This window comes from Symphalangus syndactylus, chromosome 3 (assembly GCF_028878055.3).
Source record: "Symphalangus syndactylus isolate Jambi chromosome 3, NHGRI_mSymSyn1-v2.1_pri, whole genome shotgun sequence".
Lineage (NCBI taxonomy): Eukaryota > Metazoa > Chordata > Mammalia > Primates > Hylobatidae > Symphalangus > Symphalangus syndactylus.
This window is the reverse complement of record NC_072425.2, coordinates 111646615-111669291: the sequence shown is the minus strand read 5'-3', so window position 1 is coordinate 111669291 and position 22677 is coordinate 111646615. Positions and strand designations below refer to the sequence as shown.

At 35.7% G+C, this 22677-nt stretch overlaps 1 protein-coding gene across 2 annotated transcripts in view; it reads left to right on the top strand.

The window, feature by feature from the left end:
• The window catches only part of ZNF804B (zinc finger protein 804B), a 622860-nt gene that overhangs the window by 591771 nt on the left and 8412 nt on the right, over positions 1-22677 (top strand). The window contains exon 4 of one of the 2 annotated variants that reach the window (XR_010120080.1): positions 1970-8437. Coding sequence is in view for 1 of the 2 variants with exons in the window: in XM_055272789.2 (XP_055128764.1) it covers positions 1970-5636 (3667 nt within the window). In the remaining variant the exon portion in view is untranslated. Of the gene's footprint in view, positions 1-1969; positions 10528-22677 lie in introns of those variants that run through there. The other variant, XM_055272789.2, reaches the window with a different exon arrangement.

Sequence of the window (22677 nt, the reverse complement as noted above, 5' to 3'; positions counted from 1 at the left end):
TAGAATGCTCCTCACTATTCATTTTATTAAATATGCCTAATGAACATAAAAAGTTGACTCAATAAAAGGAGAGTAATGTGATGAATAAGAACTTTCCATTATGAAAGAGTTACTGTGAGGAAGATAATACAGCTTTTAAAAACTTCTAAATTTAGTTTTTTACAAGATTTAAAGGAACTCTGTAATTCTAAAATTACAGCCATTCATGAAGAGGAGACATTCTAAAATCATTAAAAACTAAATGGTGGCTAAAATTAGTGTTTGCAAGTTAAAATCCATATGGTCATAATTTGTAAACAGATTGAATATTGTAAAAAAATTGAGTCAGAAAATAGAAATTAAATCAAAGAAATTCTCCCTGAACTATGGAAAAAGACTGAAGACAGAATAAAGTACTGAGATAAATATCAATACCTAAAGGAGAGCCAATGATTTTAAAACATAAATTCCACAGGAAGCAATAATCAGATAAATCAAGGAAAAAAAAATGTATCTGAACTGAAGAAAGTTAAATTGAAAGTGCCCAAGAACTACTAGTAAAAATTCACCCAAATTAATCAACCTGTAACTATGTTCTGTTAAAATGTTATACATACATATATGTATATATTAATATACATGTATATATACTCTTTATGTAACAAATCTAATGAATTATATATGTTTATATTTTTACATGTTATAAGAAGGGAAAAGCATACAAGCACACTAGCAGATTCATCTCAAAGATAAATAAAGGGAAGCTAATTCAATATGTCTATAATATTATTCATCTAGAGACAATGAAGCAAAGTACATGAAATTTGGTGGACAAGAGGAATGTGATGACTCTAGAGTTCTATGCTGATTTGCCAAAGAATGGTAAAAGAAACCAACAAGAATTTGTTAGACAAGGACTCAGAAAGCACTACTCTACATTCGAATTTGAGCAACATATGGAAGAGATACCAGTTGGCTTAGTATTTTATATTCAAGCAACAAATGACTAGATGAAAGTAAAATAAAAATCAAAATTAGAAATAGGAAACAAACACATCCAAGTATATGGAACAAGAAAAAGGAAAAGAATGCCAGTTCAAAGCAAACAATAAGAAAAATGATGTGATTTGTATTGTCTTCTTTCCAGTGAAGCCTTCTTTTATAGTAGAGGGTATGTAGATAGACTGTTAAAGGGCATATAATTTTAATCTAAAGAATTTTATCTCTTATATATGTTGATATTTTCAATCTCCTGTATGAATTGCTAATGAAGCTCAGTAGAACAAATAACCTTTTGAGACCTTTAAAAGATAAAACGTATAATACAGAAATGGTAGAAAAAAATATTTTGGTGAGTAAGAAGCAGAAGAAGAGATTTCAAAATCATTGAAGATATTTAGATAGACTGTACATATGTCTTATTTTATTATGCATTTATTATAATTAGTCAAATTACTGACAAGTCATAAAGAAAGAACTTACCACTGTGTTTCAAAAGAAAGTGAATATGAGGGAATTTTAAACCCGAGGAACTAAACATTATAAAATGTTAGAACTAATACATAAAAGCAAATTTTAAAAAAATTTTATATTTTTAAAGTGACTTTTAATTCTATTTAATTTCTTATTTAATGTGAATGCACTGATTGGAAAACTATTAGTGAAATAATGTTAAATCTGTATTCCAAAGATTGATAGATTCTGTGGGACATATATTGTGATGTAAATGCTTTAGAAGCAGTAGCGTAAGATAGTTCACTTGCTATTGCTTTTTGGTAATTGCAAAATACTACATGTAAACAATTCATTTTAGAAATAGCCACTATACAATTTATGCTAAGCTATATAAGGAGAACAAAAGGTTGTATTTTAGAAGATGTGGCTCATAAAATGTAAAATAACTCATCTTAGAAACACTATGAAATGTTCATATGTAGATATGATTCCAAAGCTAATCTCTTAATCATTTAAATATTTATTGTATTTACAGTGTTTCTGGAAATGGACCAGCATACAAAGCCCCCAGGGTAGCCATAGAAAAGCAACTCCAGCAAGGAATTTTCCCCGTTAAGAATGGCAGAAAGGTATCATGCATGAAGAGTGCTCTTCTCCTTAAAGGAAAAAATCTCCCCAGAATCATATCCGATAAACAGCAGTCCACCATGCCAAATCGACACCAATTACAATCAGACAGGCGTTGTTTGTTTGGAAATCGGATACTGCAAACATCTTCAGATCTCAGCAATGCAAATCACAGAACAGGAGTATCATTTTCTTTTTCCAAAAAAGTGCACCTAAAATTAGAATCTTCAGCATCAGTTTTCAGTGAGAACACAGAAGAAACCCACGATTGTAACAAGTCACCCATTTATAAAACAAAACAAACTGCAGATAAGTGCAAGTGCTGCAGGTTTGCAAATAAAGATACACACCTTACGAAGGAAAAAGAGGTAAACATCTCACCAAGCCATCTGGAAAGTGTTTTACACAATACCATCTCCATAAACTCTAAAATTTTGCAAGACAAAAACGACTCTATTGATGAGACACTAGAAGATTCAATTGGCATTCATGCTTCATTCTCTAAATCTAACATTCATCTTTCAGATGTAGATTTTACTCCTACCAGCAGAGAAAAAGAAACTAGAAATACATTGAAGAACATTTTAGAAAATTGTGTTAATCACCCATGCCAAGCAAATGCTTCCTTCAGCCCACCAAACATTTACAACCATAGTGATGCCAGGATATCTGAATGCCTGGATGAGTTTTCATCACGGGAGCCAAGTGAACAAAAGAGTACAGTGCATCTGAATCCAAATTCCAGAATAGAGAACAGAGAAAAATCTTTAGATAAAACAGAAAGAGTTAGCAAAAATGTTCAAAGACTTGTAAAAGAAGCATGTACCCATAATGTGGCATCTAAACCACTACCTTTTCTCCACGTTCAAAGCAAGGATGGCCACACCACTCTTCAATGGCCTACGGAACTTCTGCTCTTTACAAAAACAGAACCCTGTATCTCTTATGGTTGCAACCCACTATATTTTGATTTTAAGCTTTCTCGGAACACAAAGGAAGACCACAATCCAGAGGACTTAAAAACAGAATTGGGTAAGAAGCCCTTGGAATTGAAGACTAAAAGAGAGAACCAAGTCTCAGGTTTAATTGAAGATCAACAAAAATTGATCCAAGAAGATAATCAATATCCGAAACCAAAGATGATGATAGCTAATCCGGATTGGGAAAAATTCCAGAGGAAATATAATTTGGACTACAGTGATTCTCAGCCAAATAAGAGTGAATATACTTTCAGTGCAAATGATTTGGAAATGAAAAATTCTAAAGTGCCTCTTTACTTCAACACATCTCTAAAGGATTGTGCTGGAAAGAATAATAGTAGTGAGAACGAACTTAAGGAAGCTTCAAGGGCCCATTGGCAAGGCTGCAGAAAGGTAGTTCTAAATGATATAGATGAGGACCTATCTTTTCCTTCCTACATCTCTAGGACTAAAAAGCATAAATTGATTCCCCGCAATCCTCATTTGGAATTTGAAGATGAAAGACAATTCAACTGCAAGTCCAATCCTTGTACAGTAGGGGGTCACAGTGACCATGGGAAAGACTTCAGTGTAATTTTGAAGAGTAACCACATCGGCATGACCAGCAAGGTTTCCGGATGTGGAAACCAAAGATACAAGAGATGCTCTCCACAGTCATCTTTGAGTAGATATTCTTGCTCTTTGGAGACATCCCCTAGCAGCATGTCTAGCTTGAGAAGTACTTGTTCAAGTCATAGATTCAATGGTAATAGCAGAGGTAATTTGCCCTGCTTCCATAAAAGAGAACACCATTCAATTGAAAGGCACAAACGGAAATGTCTAAAGCACAACTGCCTCTACTTGTCTGATGATATAACAAAGAACAGCCAAATGCAGTCTGAACCACAGAAAGAGAGGAACTGCAAATTGTGGGAATCATTTAAAAATGAAAAATACTCAAAACGTAGATATTGTCATTGCAGAGAAAGACAAAAACTGGGCAAAAATCAACAACAATTTTCAGGGCTAAAATCTACGAGAATCATCTATTGTGATTCTAACTCACAGATTTCCTGTACTGGAAGCAGTAAAAAACCACCTAATTGCCAGGGAACTCAGCACGACAGATTGGACTCTTACTCAAGAGAGAAAATCTATTACTTGAATAAAAGCAAGAGAAATCAAGAGTCTTTGGGCAGCCCTCACATTTGTGATCTGGGAAAAGTCAGGCCCATGAAGTGTAACTCCGGGAATATCAGCTGCCTTCTAAAGAACTGTTCCGGTGGCCCTTCAGAAACCGCAGAATCAAACATTACAGGAGAGAGGACCCCTCTAACAGCAAAAAGCCTTTTAGAAAGAGTACAAGCCAAGAAATGTCAGGAACAATCAAGTAACGTTGAGATCTCTTCAAACAGTTGTAAAAATGAATTAGAGGCTCCTTCGCAAGTCCCATGCACAATTCAACTTGTACCATCAGGCTGTAACAGACAAGCATTGCCTCTGTCTGAAAAAACACAGTATGCAAGTGAGAGCAGAAATGATCAAGACAGTGCAATTCCAAGGACTACGGAGAAAGACAAAAGCAAAAGTTCACAGACAAATAATTTTACAATTTTAGCAGACACTGATTGTGATAACCATCTTTCTAAAGGTATAATTCATCCAGTAACAGAGTCTCAGTCACTAAACATAAAAAGGAATGCGACAACAAAAGAACAATCAAAACCTTTAATTAGTGAAATCCAACCTTTTATTCAAAGCTGTGACCCAGTACCAAATGAATTCCCTGGTGCTTTTCCATCTAATAAATATACTGGTGTTACTGATTCAACAGAGACCAAAGAAGACCAAATAAATCTAGACTTACAGGATGTAAGCATGCATATAAATCATGTAGAGGGAAATATAAACTCTTACTATGACAGAACTATGCAGAAGCCTGACAAAGTCGAAGACGGATTAGAAGTGTGTCATAAATCTATCTCTCCCCCTTTAATTCAACAGCCCATAACATTTTCTCCTGACGAAATAGACAAATATAAGATCCTACAGCTACAAGCCCAGCAGCATATGCAGAAGCAGCTCCTATCAAAGCATCTTCGAGTTTTGCCTACTGCGGGGCCTACTGCCTTCTCTCCGGCCTCAACCATACAGACAGTTCCAGTTCACCAGCACACTTCTATCACCACCATCCACCACACGTTCCTGCAGCATTTTGCTGTTTCTGCTTCCTTAAGTTCTCATAGCAGTCACCTCCCTATTGCTCATCTACATCCTCTTTCACAGGCACATTTCACTCCTATTTCATTTTCGACTCTGACTCCAACCATTATCCCTGCACACCCCACTTTCTTAGCAGGTCATCCCCTGCATTTAGTAGCTGCTACCCCCTTCCACCCATCTCACATAACACTTCAGCCTCTGCCCCCTACAGCATTTATTCCTACATTGTTTGGTCCTCACTTAAGTCCAGCCACAACTTCTATCATCCACTTGAATCCTTTAATCCAACCGGTATTCCAAGGTCAAGATTTTTGCCATCATTCTTGCTCTAGCCAGATGCAACAGTTAAAGGAAGTGAAAGAGGCCTTAAATGTGTCCACACACTTGAACTAATAAGTGTTAAAGCCCCTCTTGTGGATAATTTTTTTAATTGTCACTACCTATAAAATAATACATTTAAAGAAATCTGTCAATTATAAGATTTAAAATATTGCTGCCAATTCAAAATGTGACAAATATATAAATATGAACTGAATTGCTAATATTAAAACAAGCATTTTAATAATTTTTTAGCTTGCCAAAATAATAGGCAAATTTGAATAATTTTATGAAAGCGTAGAGGGAAGAGGGAAAGAGTTAAAGATTTGTTTTGGATGGGTTCTCGCATAATGTTATAAAATAGCAACAGAAAACATTCAAGCAGAGCATTAAAATTAAAAAGAAAAATCAAATGAAATATGGCACCCTGCGTTCTAAGTGTTTGTTGCGTGAATGAATGTTGATTTGGCTTATTTGTTAGATAATAAAAGGTCAGTGAAATGAAGCAATTATTTAAAGTAATTTCTATAGTTAACTATTGACTAAGTTTTCAATTAATGTAGTCTGTTACTGTATTTTCATAGGAAATAAGAACAAGATATTTTCTGATGAATTTAGGTTGAAAATTACACTTTAATGAAAAACAGTATAGATTATACTTTTGAGTTTCTGTGAAAAATAAATTATCTTCATTTCACACAAATCTATGTCAAGATAATTTTGTAATTGTAAGAATCAGCAAAATCTAAAACTAAGAATGTTTAACTTTTGTATAAAAACATATACAAACTATCATTAGTACTTGATAATGCAAACTCAAAAATAAAATGTGCTCAGAATAACCTTTTAAATATATTGGTCAATCTGTCAAATATTACAGGAACTAAAATATTGTTTATTATTATTCTACTCAAAAATTTTACTACCTTCAGCCAATACGTGTATAAGGATAGAGGTGAAGGTTTGAAAATGTCAGTGTTTTTACATGTTTATTGAGGGTATCTTATTAGATATCTGGTGTATTTTTTTCAATTGTACTAGATATTTATGAAACAATGAATGATAGTGAATAAAATCACCATCCATGTAATTTTGCAAATATTTCAAACATTCATTCAAAATGGTTTTTGGCTCCCAAAATTTGCATTTCATACATCTATATTGGTGCATAATCCTACAGTTAGTTTTATTATTTTATATTCTTAAGCATAAGTTTCAGAGAAAATCGAACTTAACCGAAATGGAGGTAATCATTTATCTAATGCTGTCTATACGAAGATGCAAACTCCTCTACCACTAGAAGATTAGAGGATGTCTTCTTCAGCCTTGGCTTCAAAAGGAAGATAGCTATATTTAAGACTTGTTGTGATTCAGGTACAGTTACCCTATCCACTTGTTTGCATTATCTTCTTTAATTTTCACAACTGTATTTTGAAATCAGTATTATCATTCCTCATTAGAGATAAAGAAAATGAAGTAGAAAGGTTAAATACTAAATACTTGGTAAACAGTAGGAAAGGACATCATTGATTCAGGAGAGACAGGTGAGAGAGAGAGAAAGAAAGGGTGGGGGGAAGAAAAAGAATAAAAGGCGATAAAGTAAATTTGAAGTTTTAACAGAAAGAAAAACTGCAGTTCCCAAGATATCACTAGAAACTTGTGAGATGAGAGTTCTGACTGGTACATAAGAGTGACAAAATCTAAATTTGAAATGAATGGAGAAATGAAGAAAAACCATCAAATAGCAAGGAGCTATACTTGCATGGAATTCCGTAAAAATGATTATAAAAGATCATTGATGAACATTGAGTAAATCCAAAAAGAAGCAAGGCAAATGAAATATTTCTTATAAAATGGATGACAAATGGTCTAGCAGATTTTTTTAAGTAATGTGGATAATTATTTCCTAAAGCAAATTACAAAGCTGATGCAGAGCCAAGATAGAGTAATCATGGGAACTCACTAGATGTCCTATTATAAAAAACACCACTTGATTGATTTTTATAATTGCCTTGGTGACAATTTAAACTCTCAGAAGGTTAGACCCGAGCACCTCTACTGAGCACTTAATTTTGACTAACAAAGACAGATTGATATGAACGGATGACATGGAAGTGACTCTTCCATCTTGTATTAACAGTGATGAGGTGTTCACTGGACAAACTAATTTGGACTATGTGGAAAGCAAACGTCTCCCTTTAAATAAAAGATAATTTGTACTCCAGGGTGAGAAATTGGAAAAGTTGTGGCATCACGTGAGGAAAGATGCAATTATGCAACTTACTTTGCCCCCAAAATGAGTAACTATAGGCTGAAACACTGTTTTATTTTACATTTTACCTTAAGATAAACACACTCTGGGAAAAAAAAAAAAAAAAAAAAAAAAACAGAATTTTAAATATATATTGAACCCTAAAATAGTTCAATTTAAAAAAAATTGTCACTGTGATGGATTGTATTTTTAGCAGTGTTTCCTTCCATTTGCATAATTATTTGACAGGTGACTTTTAGCATTAAATTCATTTTATGACTATTGCCTGATACAGGTTAATTCTCTTTATGGGATTACTGTTTCACAAGTGGCTCATGGAGGCAGTTTTTTAAAAATCTGTCTTAAGCTCTAAATGCTTAAGAAAGGCTGTGAAATCTTTCCACACAAGTACACACACATGCATGCACAAACACACATTTATCTATCTATATGTCTTTCTTACAGATTATGAACCAGTCTAGCATCAGATAGCATCATTGGATTCAAGGTAAACAAAATAAATGCTTTGTATGAAGAACTGAAAATTTGGGAAAGTTCATCTTCTTAATAATTCCCTGCCAAATTGAGCAAGAAAAAAATACAATGGGCCTATAAAAATGCAAAGGTAAACTTAAGGTTTGTCTTTAAGATGTTATAAATAAATTATTGGAAGTGATTAGAATATAGAGAATGATTTAGAAAGTCTCCAATTCCTAGAGTTTTTGCTCAGGTAGACATTTTACAAAATGATCCCTTGAAATTTGTTTCACTTCCCGAAAATGGATTTAACAGTGACTCCTTTTCTTAAGTTTCTGCCAGGACTTAATGGAATCTCTCTGTTATCTCTAAATGGAAATATACTTAAAGAAACTAATTCTGTAAAACGTTTCTGTTAAATGAAACACTTAACCAATACAATTACTCAGGATTATATTGCTGAATCTGACCATCTCCTTAGTGCATGAAGTTATTACTTAAATAGCTCCAAATGCTGGCAGCAACACAGCTTTCTGAATTTTACCACCATACTTTTAAGCTGATCCTAAAACATTATACATTTCAAATCATTTGATACAATAATTGGAGATATGGAGACGGCTCTACCCAATAGGATACTGATTGGTATTCAAGTGTTCTAGACGTATATGAATGAAACGTCCAGATCCCCTCCCAAGGATATGTGGATATTTAACTCTTTAGTGGTGAAATAATACTGCTGATCATCTCAAATCAGTAGCACATTTCTTAATCATTCCTAAAAAGTTCTCCAGGTTTTCAGAGTTTCTGAGTTTTCAGAAACATAGTTAACATTCTGAAAAAAACATGTCAATGTCAGATCCAGTTTTGTAAAAACACAATGTGAAGGATCTAAATCTTACTTATCAGTGTATGTAGATAAGATACTTAGGGGCAAAATGGACCTAATGCTCATCTCTGGCCCAGCAAAGCTCCTGAGAAGGTTTACTTTTGATTCTTTAAATTAGATGAAATTCTGAAGGAAAATGTGCTCTCATTGGCGAATAGAAACATTATTGAAAAGCATGTGAGTGGCCAGTTCCACACAATAGTTAGGAAAACAGATAGTTGCCCTTTGTGTTTCAGACTGAAACCACTTCAGTAAGATGAGAATTTCCTACTAAAATACGAGTTCTCCTGCCAATAAGCCTGGGTCTAGAGGATTTTCCAAGGTTATCATTTCATTCCAGCAAAAATATTATCCGCTTCTTCTATTACGTAGACATTGAAAGTGATTGTTGTATCTTTGGATTAAGCTATATTAAAATGGAAGCAGCAGCTGAATGGGTTAGGTTTAGAATAAGCCAATATTAGAAAGATAAGCCAAAGGGTCATTTTCATTCTATGGAGCTATATATAGGAGGGAGAGCTCCCAATCCATTTTTTAAATTCTTTTCTCAAAGTCACTTCCTCTTTTCGCAACCCCCCATTTTTCTTAAATAGCAAGAGTAAGAATATCTTGTGAGAAACATTACAATAAAATCAGGCAAATTGGAAAACTTAAAATATGTATGAGTGCACACGTGAGTGTGAATCTGTGTGTGTTTTTAATATACTCTTTAGTCTTTAATTGTACATCTTGATCTTTGTTGAAAATAGTGTTTTTTAAAACATATTCACATATTGAAACAATAACTTCAAGAAGAGGTTTCTTATCCCCAAGCCAAATTGTTAGTTCCTTCCATATGTGAGATAAAATAGTTGACAGTGTAAATTAGTCGTATAGCTGTTTAAAGCAAATTCTCATCTTACTCAATTCTATTTAAAGTACTTAATTTGTAATTAAACTTGGTGATCCTCTGGCAATATGACACATAAACCAATAATTTTATGTTGCATTTTCTGTATAAATTGTCTTTTTAAACTATACTGTGGCTAAGTAAATTGCACTATTGTACATGCAAAGCAGCTTTTTTAGGTTATTCAGTAAATTACTAGGACTGTAGTTCAATGCAATAATATTTTTTTCAATAAAAAGCTTAGTGATATAGGAGTGTTAGTCATGTATTTCTAACAAAAGCATACCAAAATATAAGAACAAACTCAAATGCAAAATGGTGTGGAAATATTCTGTATTTTACACTGCTGAATTAAAATGCATTTATCATTTTATTTATTACTGTATGTATTTATATTATATATTTAAAGGCTGGGATTTCTTAGACTATTTCTTAAAATTTTAGTGTTATTAAAATAAGCTGTTTCCTCAAACTGAAAATAAATATAACTTTAAAAATTCTATAGATGTATTCTTTGTTGAAACCTATCCTACATATACATATACTATGAAATCTGTTTCTTTTTATTTGTTTTTAAAAATGTGAACTAATGCTTTGCAATATTCTAACAAAGCTTCATAAATAGTCTCAGGAATGTATTCTCTAGCTGGTAATACCATATAATATGGTAGCATTCTACATATTTATTAAAACTTTCATATGAACTCTAGAGATACTTTAATTAAAGGAAACCCCAGTAAGTTGTTAGTCTCAATAGAACTCAACTCACTAGGAAATCTCTTTAATCAAGCATGACCAATGTTGTGGGAAAATGACATTTCATACAACTCCCATTCATCTTTACTTTCTTAGTCTCTGCACCCTGGAGTAGCTGGATGCTACTCTGATATTTGTGCAAAATATCAGAACAGGTGTTGTTAGAAATAACCACTAGATACTCCCTTGTTCTTGAATTAACATCTATCTTTATCCTTCCCTTTACCCTTCAGTAAGCTTTAACCAAATGCTAAATCTCCTTACTTTAGTGTTTTAATTGAATGAGCTGTCACTACCTGTGCATTTTAATGGAGCAGAACTTTGCAATGCACTCTAAAGTAGTGGTAGAGTTTGAGATTTCAGTAGATAAATGTTTCAGAGGCCAGTCACCTACTGCCCTACACTTCCAGCCTAGATTCCCTACTTTTATGCTAGATCATTTATTAGAATTCTGCCATGTAACAAAAAAAGTATCTTTTCACACAATACATACACATCCACACACAACTACATACACACACGTGCATACCTACATTGTTGGTGGAGTCATGAAGGAAACTCTCCTTTCTTAATCAAATTGTCACCATTTACTGAATACCTAATATGAGCCAAATATTGTTTATGTCCTCCCCACTAGCTATATTCCTGGATTCCCCCTGAGGAGAAAAATAAGTTTCTCCTGAAAATGAAAGTAGATTATATTAATAATTACACTGAGACAAAGGAGTAAATGGTAATCTATGGTCTCTATACTCAGAGCCTGCTCTTCATAATGTGTGAGACTTCTGCCTTTGTTCACTCTCTGTGTCATTTTTTGGTGCATCATAAAAATTTTGGCACCAAGAGAAAATGACCGTCACATACTCTTTTTTATTTTTTATTTTTTTTAAGTTTATTATTCGTATGCGTTAAGTTTTAGGGTACATGTGCACAATCTGCAGGTTTGTTACATATGTATACATGTGCCATGTTGGTGTGTTGCACCCATTAACTCGTCATTTAGCATTAGGTATATCTCCTGATGCTATCCCTCCCCCCTCCCCCCACCCCACAACAGTCCCTGGAGTGTGATGTTCCCCTTCCTGTGTCCATGTGTTCTCACTGTTCAGTTCCCACCTATGAGTGAGAACATGCGGTGTTTGGATTTTTGCCCTTGCGACAGTTTACTGAGAATGATGATTTCCAGTTTCATCCATGTCCCTACAAAGGACATGAGCTCATCATTTTTTATGGCTGCATAATATTCCAGGGTGTATATGTGCCACATTTTCTTAATCCAGTCTATCGTTGTTGGAGATTTGGGTTGGTTCCAAGTCTTTGCTACTGTGAGTAGTGCCACAATAAACATACGTGTGCATGTGTCTTTATAGCAGCATGATTTATAGTCCTTTGGGTGTATACCCAGTAATGGGATGGCTGGGTCAGATGATATTTCTAGTTCTAGATCCCTGAGGAATCGCCACACTGACTTCCACAATGGTTGAACTAGTTTACAGTCCCACCAACAGTGTAAAAGTGTTCCTATTTCTCCACATCCTCTGCAGCACCTGTTGTTTCCTGACTTTTTAATGATGGCCATTCTAACTGGTGGGAGATGGTATCTCATTGTGGTTTTGATTTACATTTCTCTGAAGGCCAGTGATGATGAGCATTTTTTCATGTGTTTTTTGGCTGCATAAATGTCCTTTTGAGAAGTGTCTGTTCATGTCCTTCACCCACTTTTTGATGGGGTTGTTTGTTTTTTTCTTATAAATTTGTTTGAGTTCATTGTAGATTCTGGATATTAGCCCTTTGTCAGATGAGTAGGTTGCAAAAATTTTCTCCCATTTTGTAGGTTGCCTGTTCACTCTGATGGTAGTTTCTTTTGCTGTGCAGAAACTCTTGAGTTTAATTAGATCTCATTTGTGAATTTTGGCTTTTGTTGCCATTGCTTTTGGTGTTTTAGACATGAAGTCCTTGCCCACGCCTACGTCCTGAATGGTATTGCCTAGGTTTTCTTCTAGGGTATTTATGGTTTTAGGTCTAACATGTACGTCTTTAATCCATCTTGAATTAATTTTTGTATAAGGTGTAAGGAAGGGATCCAGTTGCAGCTTTCTACATATGGCTAGCCAGTTTTCCCAGCACCATTTATTAAATAGGGAATCCTTTCCCCATTGCTTATTTTTGTCAGGTTTGTCAAAGATCAGATAGTTGTAGATATGCGGCATTATTTCTGAGGGCTCTATTCTGTTCCATTGGTCTATATCTCTGTTTTGGTACCAGTACCATGCTGTTTTGGTTACTGTAGCCTTGTAGTATAGTTTGAAGTCAGGTAGCGTGATACCTCCAGCTTTGTTCTTTTGGCTTAGGATTGACTTGGCGATGCGGGCTCTTTTTTGGTTCCATATGAACTTTAAAGTAGTTTTTTCCAATTCTGTGAAGAAAGTCATTGGTAGCTTGATGGGGATGGCATTGAATCTATAAATTACCTTGGGCAGTATGGCCATTTTCACGATATTGATTCTTCCAACCCATGAGCATGGAATGTTCTTCCATTTGTTTGTATCCTCTTTTATTTCATTGAGCAGTGGTTTGTAGTTCTCCTTGAAGAGGTCCTTCACGTCCCTTGTAAGTTGGATTCCTAGGAATTTTATCCTCTTTGAAGCAATTGTGAATGGGAGTTCTCTCATGATTTGGCTCTCTGTTTGTCTGTGATTGGTGTATAAGAATGCTTGTGATTTTTGCACATTGCTTTTGTATCCTGAGACTTTGCTGAAGTTGCTTATCAGCTTAAGGAGATTTTGGGCTGAGACAATGGGGTTTTCCAGATATACAATCATGTTATCTGCAGACAGGGACCATTTGACTTCCTCTTTTCCTAATTGAATACCCTTTATTTTCCTTCTCCTGCCTAATTGCCCTGGCCAGAACTTCCAACACTATGTTGAATAGGAGTGGTGAGAGAGGGCATCCCTGTCTTGTGCCAGTTTTCAAAGGGAATGCTTCCAGTTTTTGCCCATTCAGTATGATATTGGCTGTGGGTTTGTCATAGATAGCTCTTACTATTTTGAGATACATCCCATCAGTACCTAATTTATTGAGAGTTTTTAGCATGAAGGGCTGTTGAACTTTGTCAAAGGCCTTTTCTGCATCTATTGAGATAATCATGTGGTTTTTGTCTTTGGTTCTGTTTATTGCTGGATTACATTTATTGATTTGCGTATGTTGAACCAGCCTTGCATCCCAGGGATGAAGCCCACTTGATCATGGTGGATAAGCTTTTTGATGTGCTGCTGGATTCAGTTTGCCAGTGTTTTATTGAGGATTTTTGCATCAATGTTCATCACGGATATTGATCTAAAATTCTCTTTTTTGGTTGTGTCTCTGCCTGGCTTTGGTTTCAGGATGATGCTGGCCTCATAAAATGAGTTGGGGAGGATTCCCTCTTTTTCTGTTGATTGGAATGGTTTCAGAAGGAATGGTACCAGTTCCTCCTTGTACTTCTGGTAGAATTCGGCTGTGAATCCATCAGGTCCTGGACTCTTTTTGGTTGGTAAGCTATTGATTATTGCCACAATTTCAGAGCCTGTTATTGGTCTATTCAGAGATTAAACTTCTTCCTGGTTTATTCTTGGGAGTGTGTATGTGTCGAGGAATTTATCCATTTCTTCTAGATTTTCTAGTTTATTTGCATAGAGGTGTTTGTAGTATTCTCTGATGGTAGTTTGTATTTCTGTGGGATCGGTGGTGATATCCCCTTTATCATTTTTTATTGTGTCTATTTGTTTCTTCTCTCTTTTCTTCTTTATTAGTCTTGCTAGTGGTCTATCAATTTTGTTGATCTGTTCAAAAAACCAGCTCCTGGATTCATTAATTTTTTGAAGGGTTTTTTGTGTCTCTATGTCCTTCAGTTCTGCTCTGATTTTCGTTATTTCTTGCCTTCTGCTAGCTTTTGAATGTGTTTGCTCTTGCTTTTCTAGTTCTTTTCATTGTGATGTTAGGGTGTCAATTTTGGATCTTTCCTGCTTTCTCTTGTGGGCATTTAGTGCTATAAATTTCCCTCTACACACTGCTTTGAATGTGTCCCAGAGATTCTGGTATGTTGTGTCTTTGTTCTCGTTGGTTTCAAAGGAGATCTTTATTTCTGCCCTCATTTCGTTATGTACCCAGTAGTCATTCAGGAGCAGGTTGTTCAGTTTCCATGTAGTTGAGCGGTTTTGAGTGAGTTTCTTAATCCTGAGTTCTAGTTTGATTGCACTGTGGTCTGAGAGACAGTTTGTTATAATTTCTGTTCTTTTACATTTGCTGAGGAGAGCTAGCTGAAATGAAGCAAAAAATGTTAAGGGCAGCCAGAGAGAAAGGTCGGGTTGCCCATAAAGGGAAGCCCATCAGACTAACAGCTGATCTCTCGGCAGAAACCCTACAAGCCAGAAGAGAGTGGGGGCCAATATTCAACATTCTTAAAGAAAAGAATTTTCAACCCAGAATTTCATATCCAGCCAAACTAAGCTTCATAAGTAAAGGAGAAATAAAATACTTTACAGACAAGCAAATGCTGAGAGATTTTGTCACCACCAGGCCTGTCCTAAAAGAGCTCCTGAAGGAAGCACTAAACATGTGAAGGAACAACTGGTACCAGCCACTTCAAAAACATACCAAATTGTAAAGACCATCGAGGCTAGGAAGAAACTGCATCAACTAACGAGCAAAATAACCAGCTAACATCATAATGACAAGATCAGATTCATATATAGCAATTATGAACTTTAAATGTAAATGGGCTAAATGCTCCAATTAAAAGACACCGACTGGCAAATTGGATAAAGAGTCAAGACCCATCAGTGTGCTGTATTCAGGAAACCCATCTCACGTGCAGAGACACACATAGGCTCAAAGTAAAGGGATGGAGGAAGCTCTACCAAGCAAATGGAAAACAAAAAAAGGCAGGGGTTGCCATCCTAGTCTCTGATAAAACAGACTTTAAAACAACAAAGATCAAAAGAGACCAAGAAGGCCATTACATAATGGTAAAGGGATCAATTCAACAAGAAGAGCTAACTATCCTAAATATATATGCACCCAATACAGGAGCACCCAGATTCATAAAGCAAGTGCTGAGTGACCTACAAAGAGACTTAGACTCCCACACAATAATAATGGGAGACTTTAACACCCCACTGTCCACATTAGACAAATCAATGAGACAGAAAGTTAACAAGGATACCCAGGAATTGAACTCAGCTCTGCACCAAGCAGACCTAATAGACATCTATAGAACTTTTTTTTATTTTTTTAAGAGACAGGACCTCACTCTGTCACCCAGGCCGGAGTGCAGTGTCACCATCATAGCTCACTGCAGCCTCAAATTCCTGGGCTCAAGCAATCTTCCTGCCTCATCCTCCAGAGTAGCTGGGACTACAGGCACATGCCAACACAGTCTGGCTAATTTTTTAATTTTTTTTGTTGAGACAGGGGTCTCACTAGGTTGCTCAGGCTGGCTGCAAACCCCAGCCTAAATTATCCTCTGAGCTCTTCATCCCAAAGTGCTGGAATTACAGGTGTGAGCCACTGTGCCCAACCCAACACATACTCTTGAGGTTGTTTTCTTTTACTACATTTACTGGTAGACTTGAGTCATTTCCCAAATGTCAGTTTATTAATACTTTGAATTCTGGAGAGAAAACCTAGCAGAACTTTCTGAAGGTGCTTAGCAATAAATAAATAAATGGAACCACTCAGCAGACTGGCACACTCAAGAGAATACTATACTTTATAAAGAATCATCAGTCAAACACCTTACAAGTTAAATATTTTCTTTATATTCTGTTTATCAGAAAGAGATTTTAAAAACACAAGATTTCAATTGTTTGTCTGGGATTAGTATGACATCTTCAGAAGAGGAAGCAAACTCTGATATCTCTTCATGGAATTGCTTCATTCATTATCAGGGCATTTTAACAGATGCTTTTGTCTTTTGTTATATTTTATTCATAGTTTGTGGGCAAAAATATTTCTTCCATATTTCCAAGACTTAAAGAGAGTAAAGAAAATATATTCTAAAAATAGACAATTAGGAAATAACTGGGACGTAACTCTCTGTTCTTTAACCCCCTATCTCCCCAAATAATTGCTTGGGAAATTATATTATTCTGTTTCATACTGCTATAAAGAACTACCTGAGACTGGGTCATTTACAAAGAAAAGATGTTTACAGATATACACTGTTCCACAGGCTGTACAGGAAGCATGGCTTGGGAAGCCTCAGGAAACTTACAATCATGGTGGAAGGGTGAAGGGGAAGCAAGCATGTCTGCCACATGTTGGAAGAAGAGAGAGCAAAACGGGAAGTACTACACACTTTTTAAATAACCAGAACTCATGATAACTCACTATCATGAGAACAGCAAGGGGGAATTCCATCCCCCATGATTCAGTCACCTCCCACCAGGTCCTTCACCCAACACTGGGAAGTACAATTCACATGAGATTTGGGTGAGGTCACAGAGCCAAACCATATCATTCTGTTTTGGCCCCTTCCAAATCTCACACACTTCTCACATTTTAAAACACAATCATGCCTTCCCAACAATCCCTCAAAGTCTTAAATCATGTCAGCATTAACTTAAAAGTCCAAGTCCAAAGTCTCATCGAAGAAAAGGCAAGTCCTCCCACCTATGAGCTGGAAAAATCAAAAGCAAGTTAGTTACTTCCAATACACAATGGAAGTCTAGGCATTGGGTAAGTAGCCTCATTCCAAAAGGGAAAAATTTGCCAATACAAAGGGGCTACAGGCCCCATTCAAGTCCAAAACCCAGCAGGGCAGTCATTAAATATTAAAGCTTTGAAATAATCTTCCTTGACTCCATGTCTTACATTCAGGCCACATTGACACAAGGAGTGGGGAGCTTTGCCCCTGTGGCTGCTTTCACAGGCTGGCATTGAGTGCCTGCAGCTTTTCCAGGTACACAGTGAAAACTGTAGTTGGATCTACCATTCTGGAGTCTGGAGGATGGTGGCCCTTTTCTCACAGCTTAATAAGGCAGTGCCCAAGTGGTGACTCTGTGTGAGGGCTCCAATCCCACATTTCCCCTTCACACTGCCATAGTAGAGGTTCTCCATGAGGTCTCCATCCCTGCAGCAGACTTCTGCCTGGACATCCAGGCATTTCCATACATCTTTTGAAATCTAGATGGAGGATCCCAAACCTCAACACTTGCCCTCTAGCTACCCGCAGCCCCAATGCCATGTAGAAGCCACCAAGGCTTGAGGCTTGCACACTCTGAAGCAATGGCCCAACCTATACCTTGACCCCTTTTAGCCACAGCTGAAGCTGGAATGGCTGGGATGCCAGATTCCATGTCCTGAGGCTGCACAGAGCAACAGTGCCCTGGGCCTGGCCCATGAAACATTTTTTCCTTCTAAGCCTCCAGGGGCTGCCACAAAGCTCTCTAAAATGCCCGGAGGCATTTTCCCCATCGTCTTGACTATTAACATTAGGCTCTTCTTCATTTATGCAAATTTATGCAGCCTAGTATTTCTCCCCAGAATATGAGTTTTCTTTTTTACTGCATGGTCAGGCTGCAAATTTTCCAAACTTTTGTGCTCTGCTTCTCTTTCAAATGTAAGCTTCAATTTCAGGTCATTTCTTTGCTTATGCAAATAAGCATAGGATTTTAGAAGCAGCCAGGCTACATCTTGAACACTTTGTTGCTTAGAAATTTCTTCTGCCAGATACCCCAAATCATTACTCTCAAAGTGACCTTTACTCCAGTTCTCAATAAGTTCATCTTAGACCTCCTCATTCCAGACCCTATTCCAGACTATCTGCATTTTGGTCAAACCAGTCAACAAGTGTCTAGGAAATTCCAAATTTTCTCTCATATTCCTGTCTTTTCCTGAGCCCTCCAAACTGTTCCAACCTCTGCCCACTACCCAATTCCAGAGTCATTTCCATATTTTCAGGTATTGTATAGCAATGCCCCACTTCCCTGGTATAAATTTTTTGTATTCGTTCCTTCTCACATGCTATTAAAAAACTACCTGATACTAGGTAATTTATAAATAAAAGAGGTTTAATAGACTCACAGTTCCACAGGCTGTACAGGAGGCATGGCTCAAGAGGCCTCAGGAAACTTACAATTATAACAGAAGGGTGAAGGGGAAGCAAGATCATCTTTACATGGCAGCAAGGGAGAAAGCAAGAAAAGAAGGAACTGCTACATACTTTTAAACAACCATAACTCATGAGAACCCACTCACTATCATGAGAACAGAAAGGGGGGAAATCTGCCCCCATAATCCGATCACCTCTTACCAGGTCCCTCAGCCAACACTGGGTAGTACAATTCGACATGAGATTTGGGTGAAGAGAGAGAACAAAACCATATTAAAGATTTTTCAGCATTGACTAAAATAAAGGTAAAATTAAATGATCCATGAAAATGTGATGAATCTAGTCAACTTGAATATTTTCTCTTCTGGACATTTGTCCCTATCTGTATCTAATAACATTGACTACCAATTCTCAATTTAGCACAATGAGCGTATATCATTAAGGTAAAGTTAAAATTTCCTTTAGTTTGCCTAATTATAATATCAATATAAATATACAAATAATTTTAGAATTATAAAAATTTCATAGTGGTAATCAACTTCCATTGTTCCAATCCAAAGTCAATAATGTTTGCAGAATTGAAGATTTCATATGCTAAATAGTACATTTGGCATAGTTCAATTTCAGGAAATGGGTTCATATACATTGTATTTAAAGTACTTCAAACATGAAATGAATGCATATATCATTGCAATCAACCAGGAATTTTATGAGAAAGATTCATTTCAGACCCCATCATACACATTTATTCTCAAGAAAGTTTATCATTCTTCCTGATATGAAACAATTTCTTCATTTGACTCTAGTATTCTATGTACTTTAATTTTCCCCGTCTGATTCCTTCTTCGCAGCCTTTTTTTTCCTCCAGAGCTTCTTTATGCTACCAGCCTCTAAAAGGTGGAGTGACCCAGGATTTTACTCTTAGAAATTTTCTTACTTCTGTTGTACACGTTGTATGATTTTATTCAGCATCAAGCATTTAAGAACCATTTACACACTGATAATTCTCAACTTTATATCTTCAGGTATGACTTTCCCTTGACCTCTACACTGAATTCAACAGCTTAGTCAAAACTTGCATAGAATGTCTGTTAGTCATCAGAAAGTTAATGTCCCAAAAGGAAGTCTTGGTTTGCTTCCACAAATCCACATCTTCACCAGTACTCTATATCTCAATAAAGAGCTCTATCAGTCCCCCAATTTCTCAAGTTAAATTCTTGAGCAGCTTCTTTGATTACTTTCTCATATCTCCCTTTCTTACCAACTTACCACCGTGTTCCACCAGTTCTACCTTCACAATATATCCCCAAACTGACCTCTTCTCATCATCTCTGTTGCTACCATCACAGTATATTCCATCATCATCTCTTACCTGAATACAGAAGTAACCTCCTAATTGGCATTTCTGCATTTCATGTACTTACAGCCTAATCTACAGAGAGGAGACAGGGTGCTATCCTAAATATAGAAATCTCAAATAGTTTCCAGTTATTTTTAGAACGAAACCAATGCTCTTTCAACAACCTTTAAGAGCCAGTTTCATTCGGCTTCTGACAATCTCTATAACTTTATCTTCTTCATTCTCTCTTGCTCACTCCTATCTTGCTGCTTCTCAAACAAATCAAGCATCTGCCACACAAAGCCTTTGTATTTGCCATTTTCTCTGATTAGAATGCTCTTTCCTAGGTACTCTGATGATTCCTCTCCTCTTTCACTCAAGTGTTTTTCAAATGTCTACTCCTCAGGGAGGTCATTCTTAACCACTGAATCTAGAAGCTACCTACTTAAATATGCAAGGTTATACAATTAACCTTGAATTATTTTATAAAAAATTAATAATCTACTATTCTGTTATACACGCTCATATTTATAGTTGCATTTGTATTTATATATTTCTGAAGTCCATCTTAGAAATAAACATTTTGTGAGGAGGGAATTTATGAGAGGATTATTATGTTCCTCTTTTGTTCAATGCTATTTTTCAATTTCCTAGAATTATACTGGAAACATAGAAGACACCCTGTAAATATTTGTGGAGTAAAATAATAAATGAAAGAATTGAAGAAGACTGTCAGCTTATTGGTTGACTTGATGCAATAATCTTTTACTGAGCATCAGTGTGCAAAGTTTGATGCAATTTATTAAACAGATTATAATTTGGGAATCAAAGCCTATAATTTCATCTAAAGAGTAGAAGTAAAAAAAAAAAAACTTGTTGAAATTGATAAAATATTTGTTGAAGTGTTGTTTAGTTGTTATTTTAACTTTTAGGATATCCTTAGGACATAGTGTATTATTTCCTTGAAGATGTAAAATGTACATGCATACATAAAATATTAATATGTATTTTAAATATTGCATTGATTAGTACAAATATGTATCATATAACCTCTTTCAGTTGAGGGATTGTCTTCAATCCTGATAGTCAAAAGCAGTATAATCAATGTTGTTTGGGTACATATATCTACTCCATATGTAATGTTCCCACTGCTATTTACAGTTGGTAGGACAAGCTGGAAATTCTTTGGAGAGTGACTCCCTTAACCATTTAACTAATATACATTAGGTAGCTACTACATGCAAGGCACAAATATAGCAGTATATAAACTATCTAAAAGTTCTGCTCTTACCGAGCTTCCATTTTAGTGGAGGGGGAAGAAAAAGAACAAAATAAATAAGCAAAATATGTGATCAAAATTAGTAAGTGCTGAAGAAGTTAATGGCCATCTACACATAATGGAAGAGTCTATATTTGTACCAAAATCTGTTTTATTATGAAATCTATGCTTATACTTCTACATGAAATGGTATAAGATAGAGATGACTATCTGGGCAATGACGCATGTTTATTTGGTTGCTCCACTAAAGAAGAATGGTGAGTTTAAAGAAATTCATCTATTTTGAATGGCCTGTAGAGAATAGTTATAAAATTTACCCTAATGTTGGCCATGTTAAACCTATTTCGACTTTGAGCCTGGAATTCTGTAATTGCACTGCTTCAAAATGTGTTGCTATTGAATAATTTAAAATGCACCATATGCTTATAGGAGAGACGATGGCATATTTACAAAGATATGAATGCAACATTGTAGTCATCAGTAATTAATGCATGTTCAAAAAGGAAAAAAAATGATTTCAGAGAATGACAGGTGTAGTAGTCATCTGAGTTCTCTGTTTTAGAAAAGCAGTTAGGTGTGAGGAAAACCTCTAGCGTTTGGCAAAATCTACAGGGAAATTCCATTTCATCAAAAGGATAGGCTCCTCAGGGTTCGCTGCCATTGTCTAACTAGTTGCTGTATTTATTAAAGTGTGACTGTTTCATGTCTCTTTGATGTGAAGCCATTTTCCTAAATCCCACAATCAGTAATTATTTACTGGGCTTTTTGTTTTGTTATCCTAGTTATTTCTTTTTTTCCCCCACCGACTTAAACAATAGCACAATTCCTTTTTTCTCTGTCTAGGAGCAGAATGAAAACTGTAAAATCATCCCATATGAAAATCTAAACTATATGAGAAATTTTACTTCTTGATTTCTAATTGATTATCTTTGCAAATGATAAATAAATTAATTATCAATAAATGAGGCTGTCTGATAAATGAAGCTTTTTGGATTGTCGTTACACAGAAAAATGTATCTTTGGGGATGATATCAAGTGTTTCTCCTTGGAAAGCCAGACTCTCAATTGCAGCACTGCCTGGCCTTGGTTTCTTATTTCAAATTGAGCTGTCCCATTCTTGATGGCAGCATGAGGTTGGTTG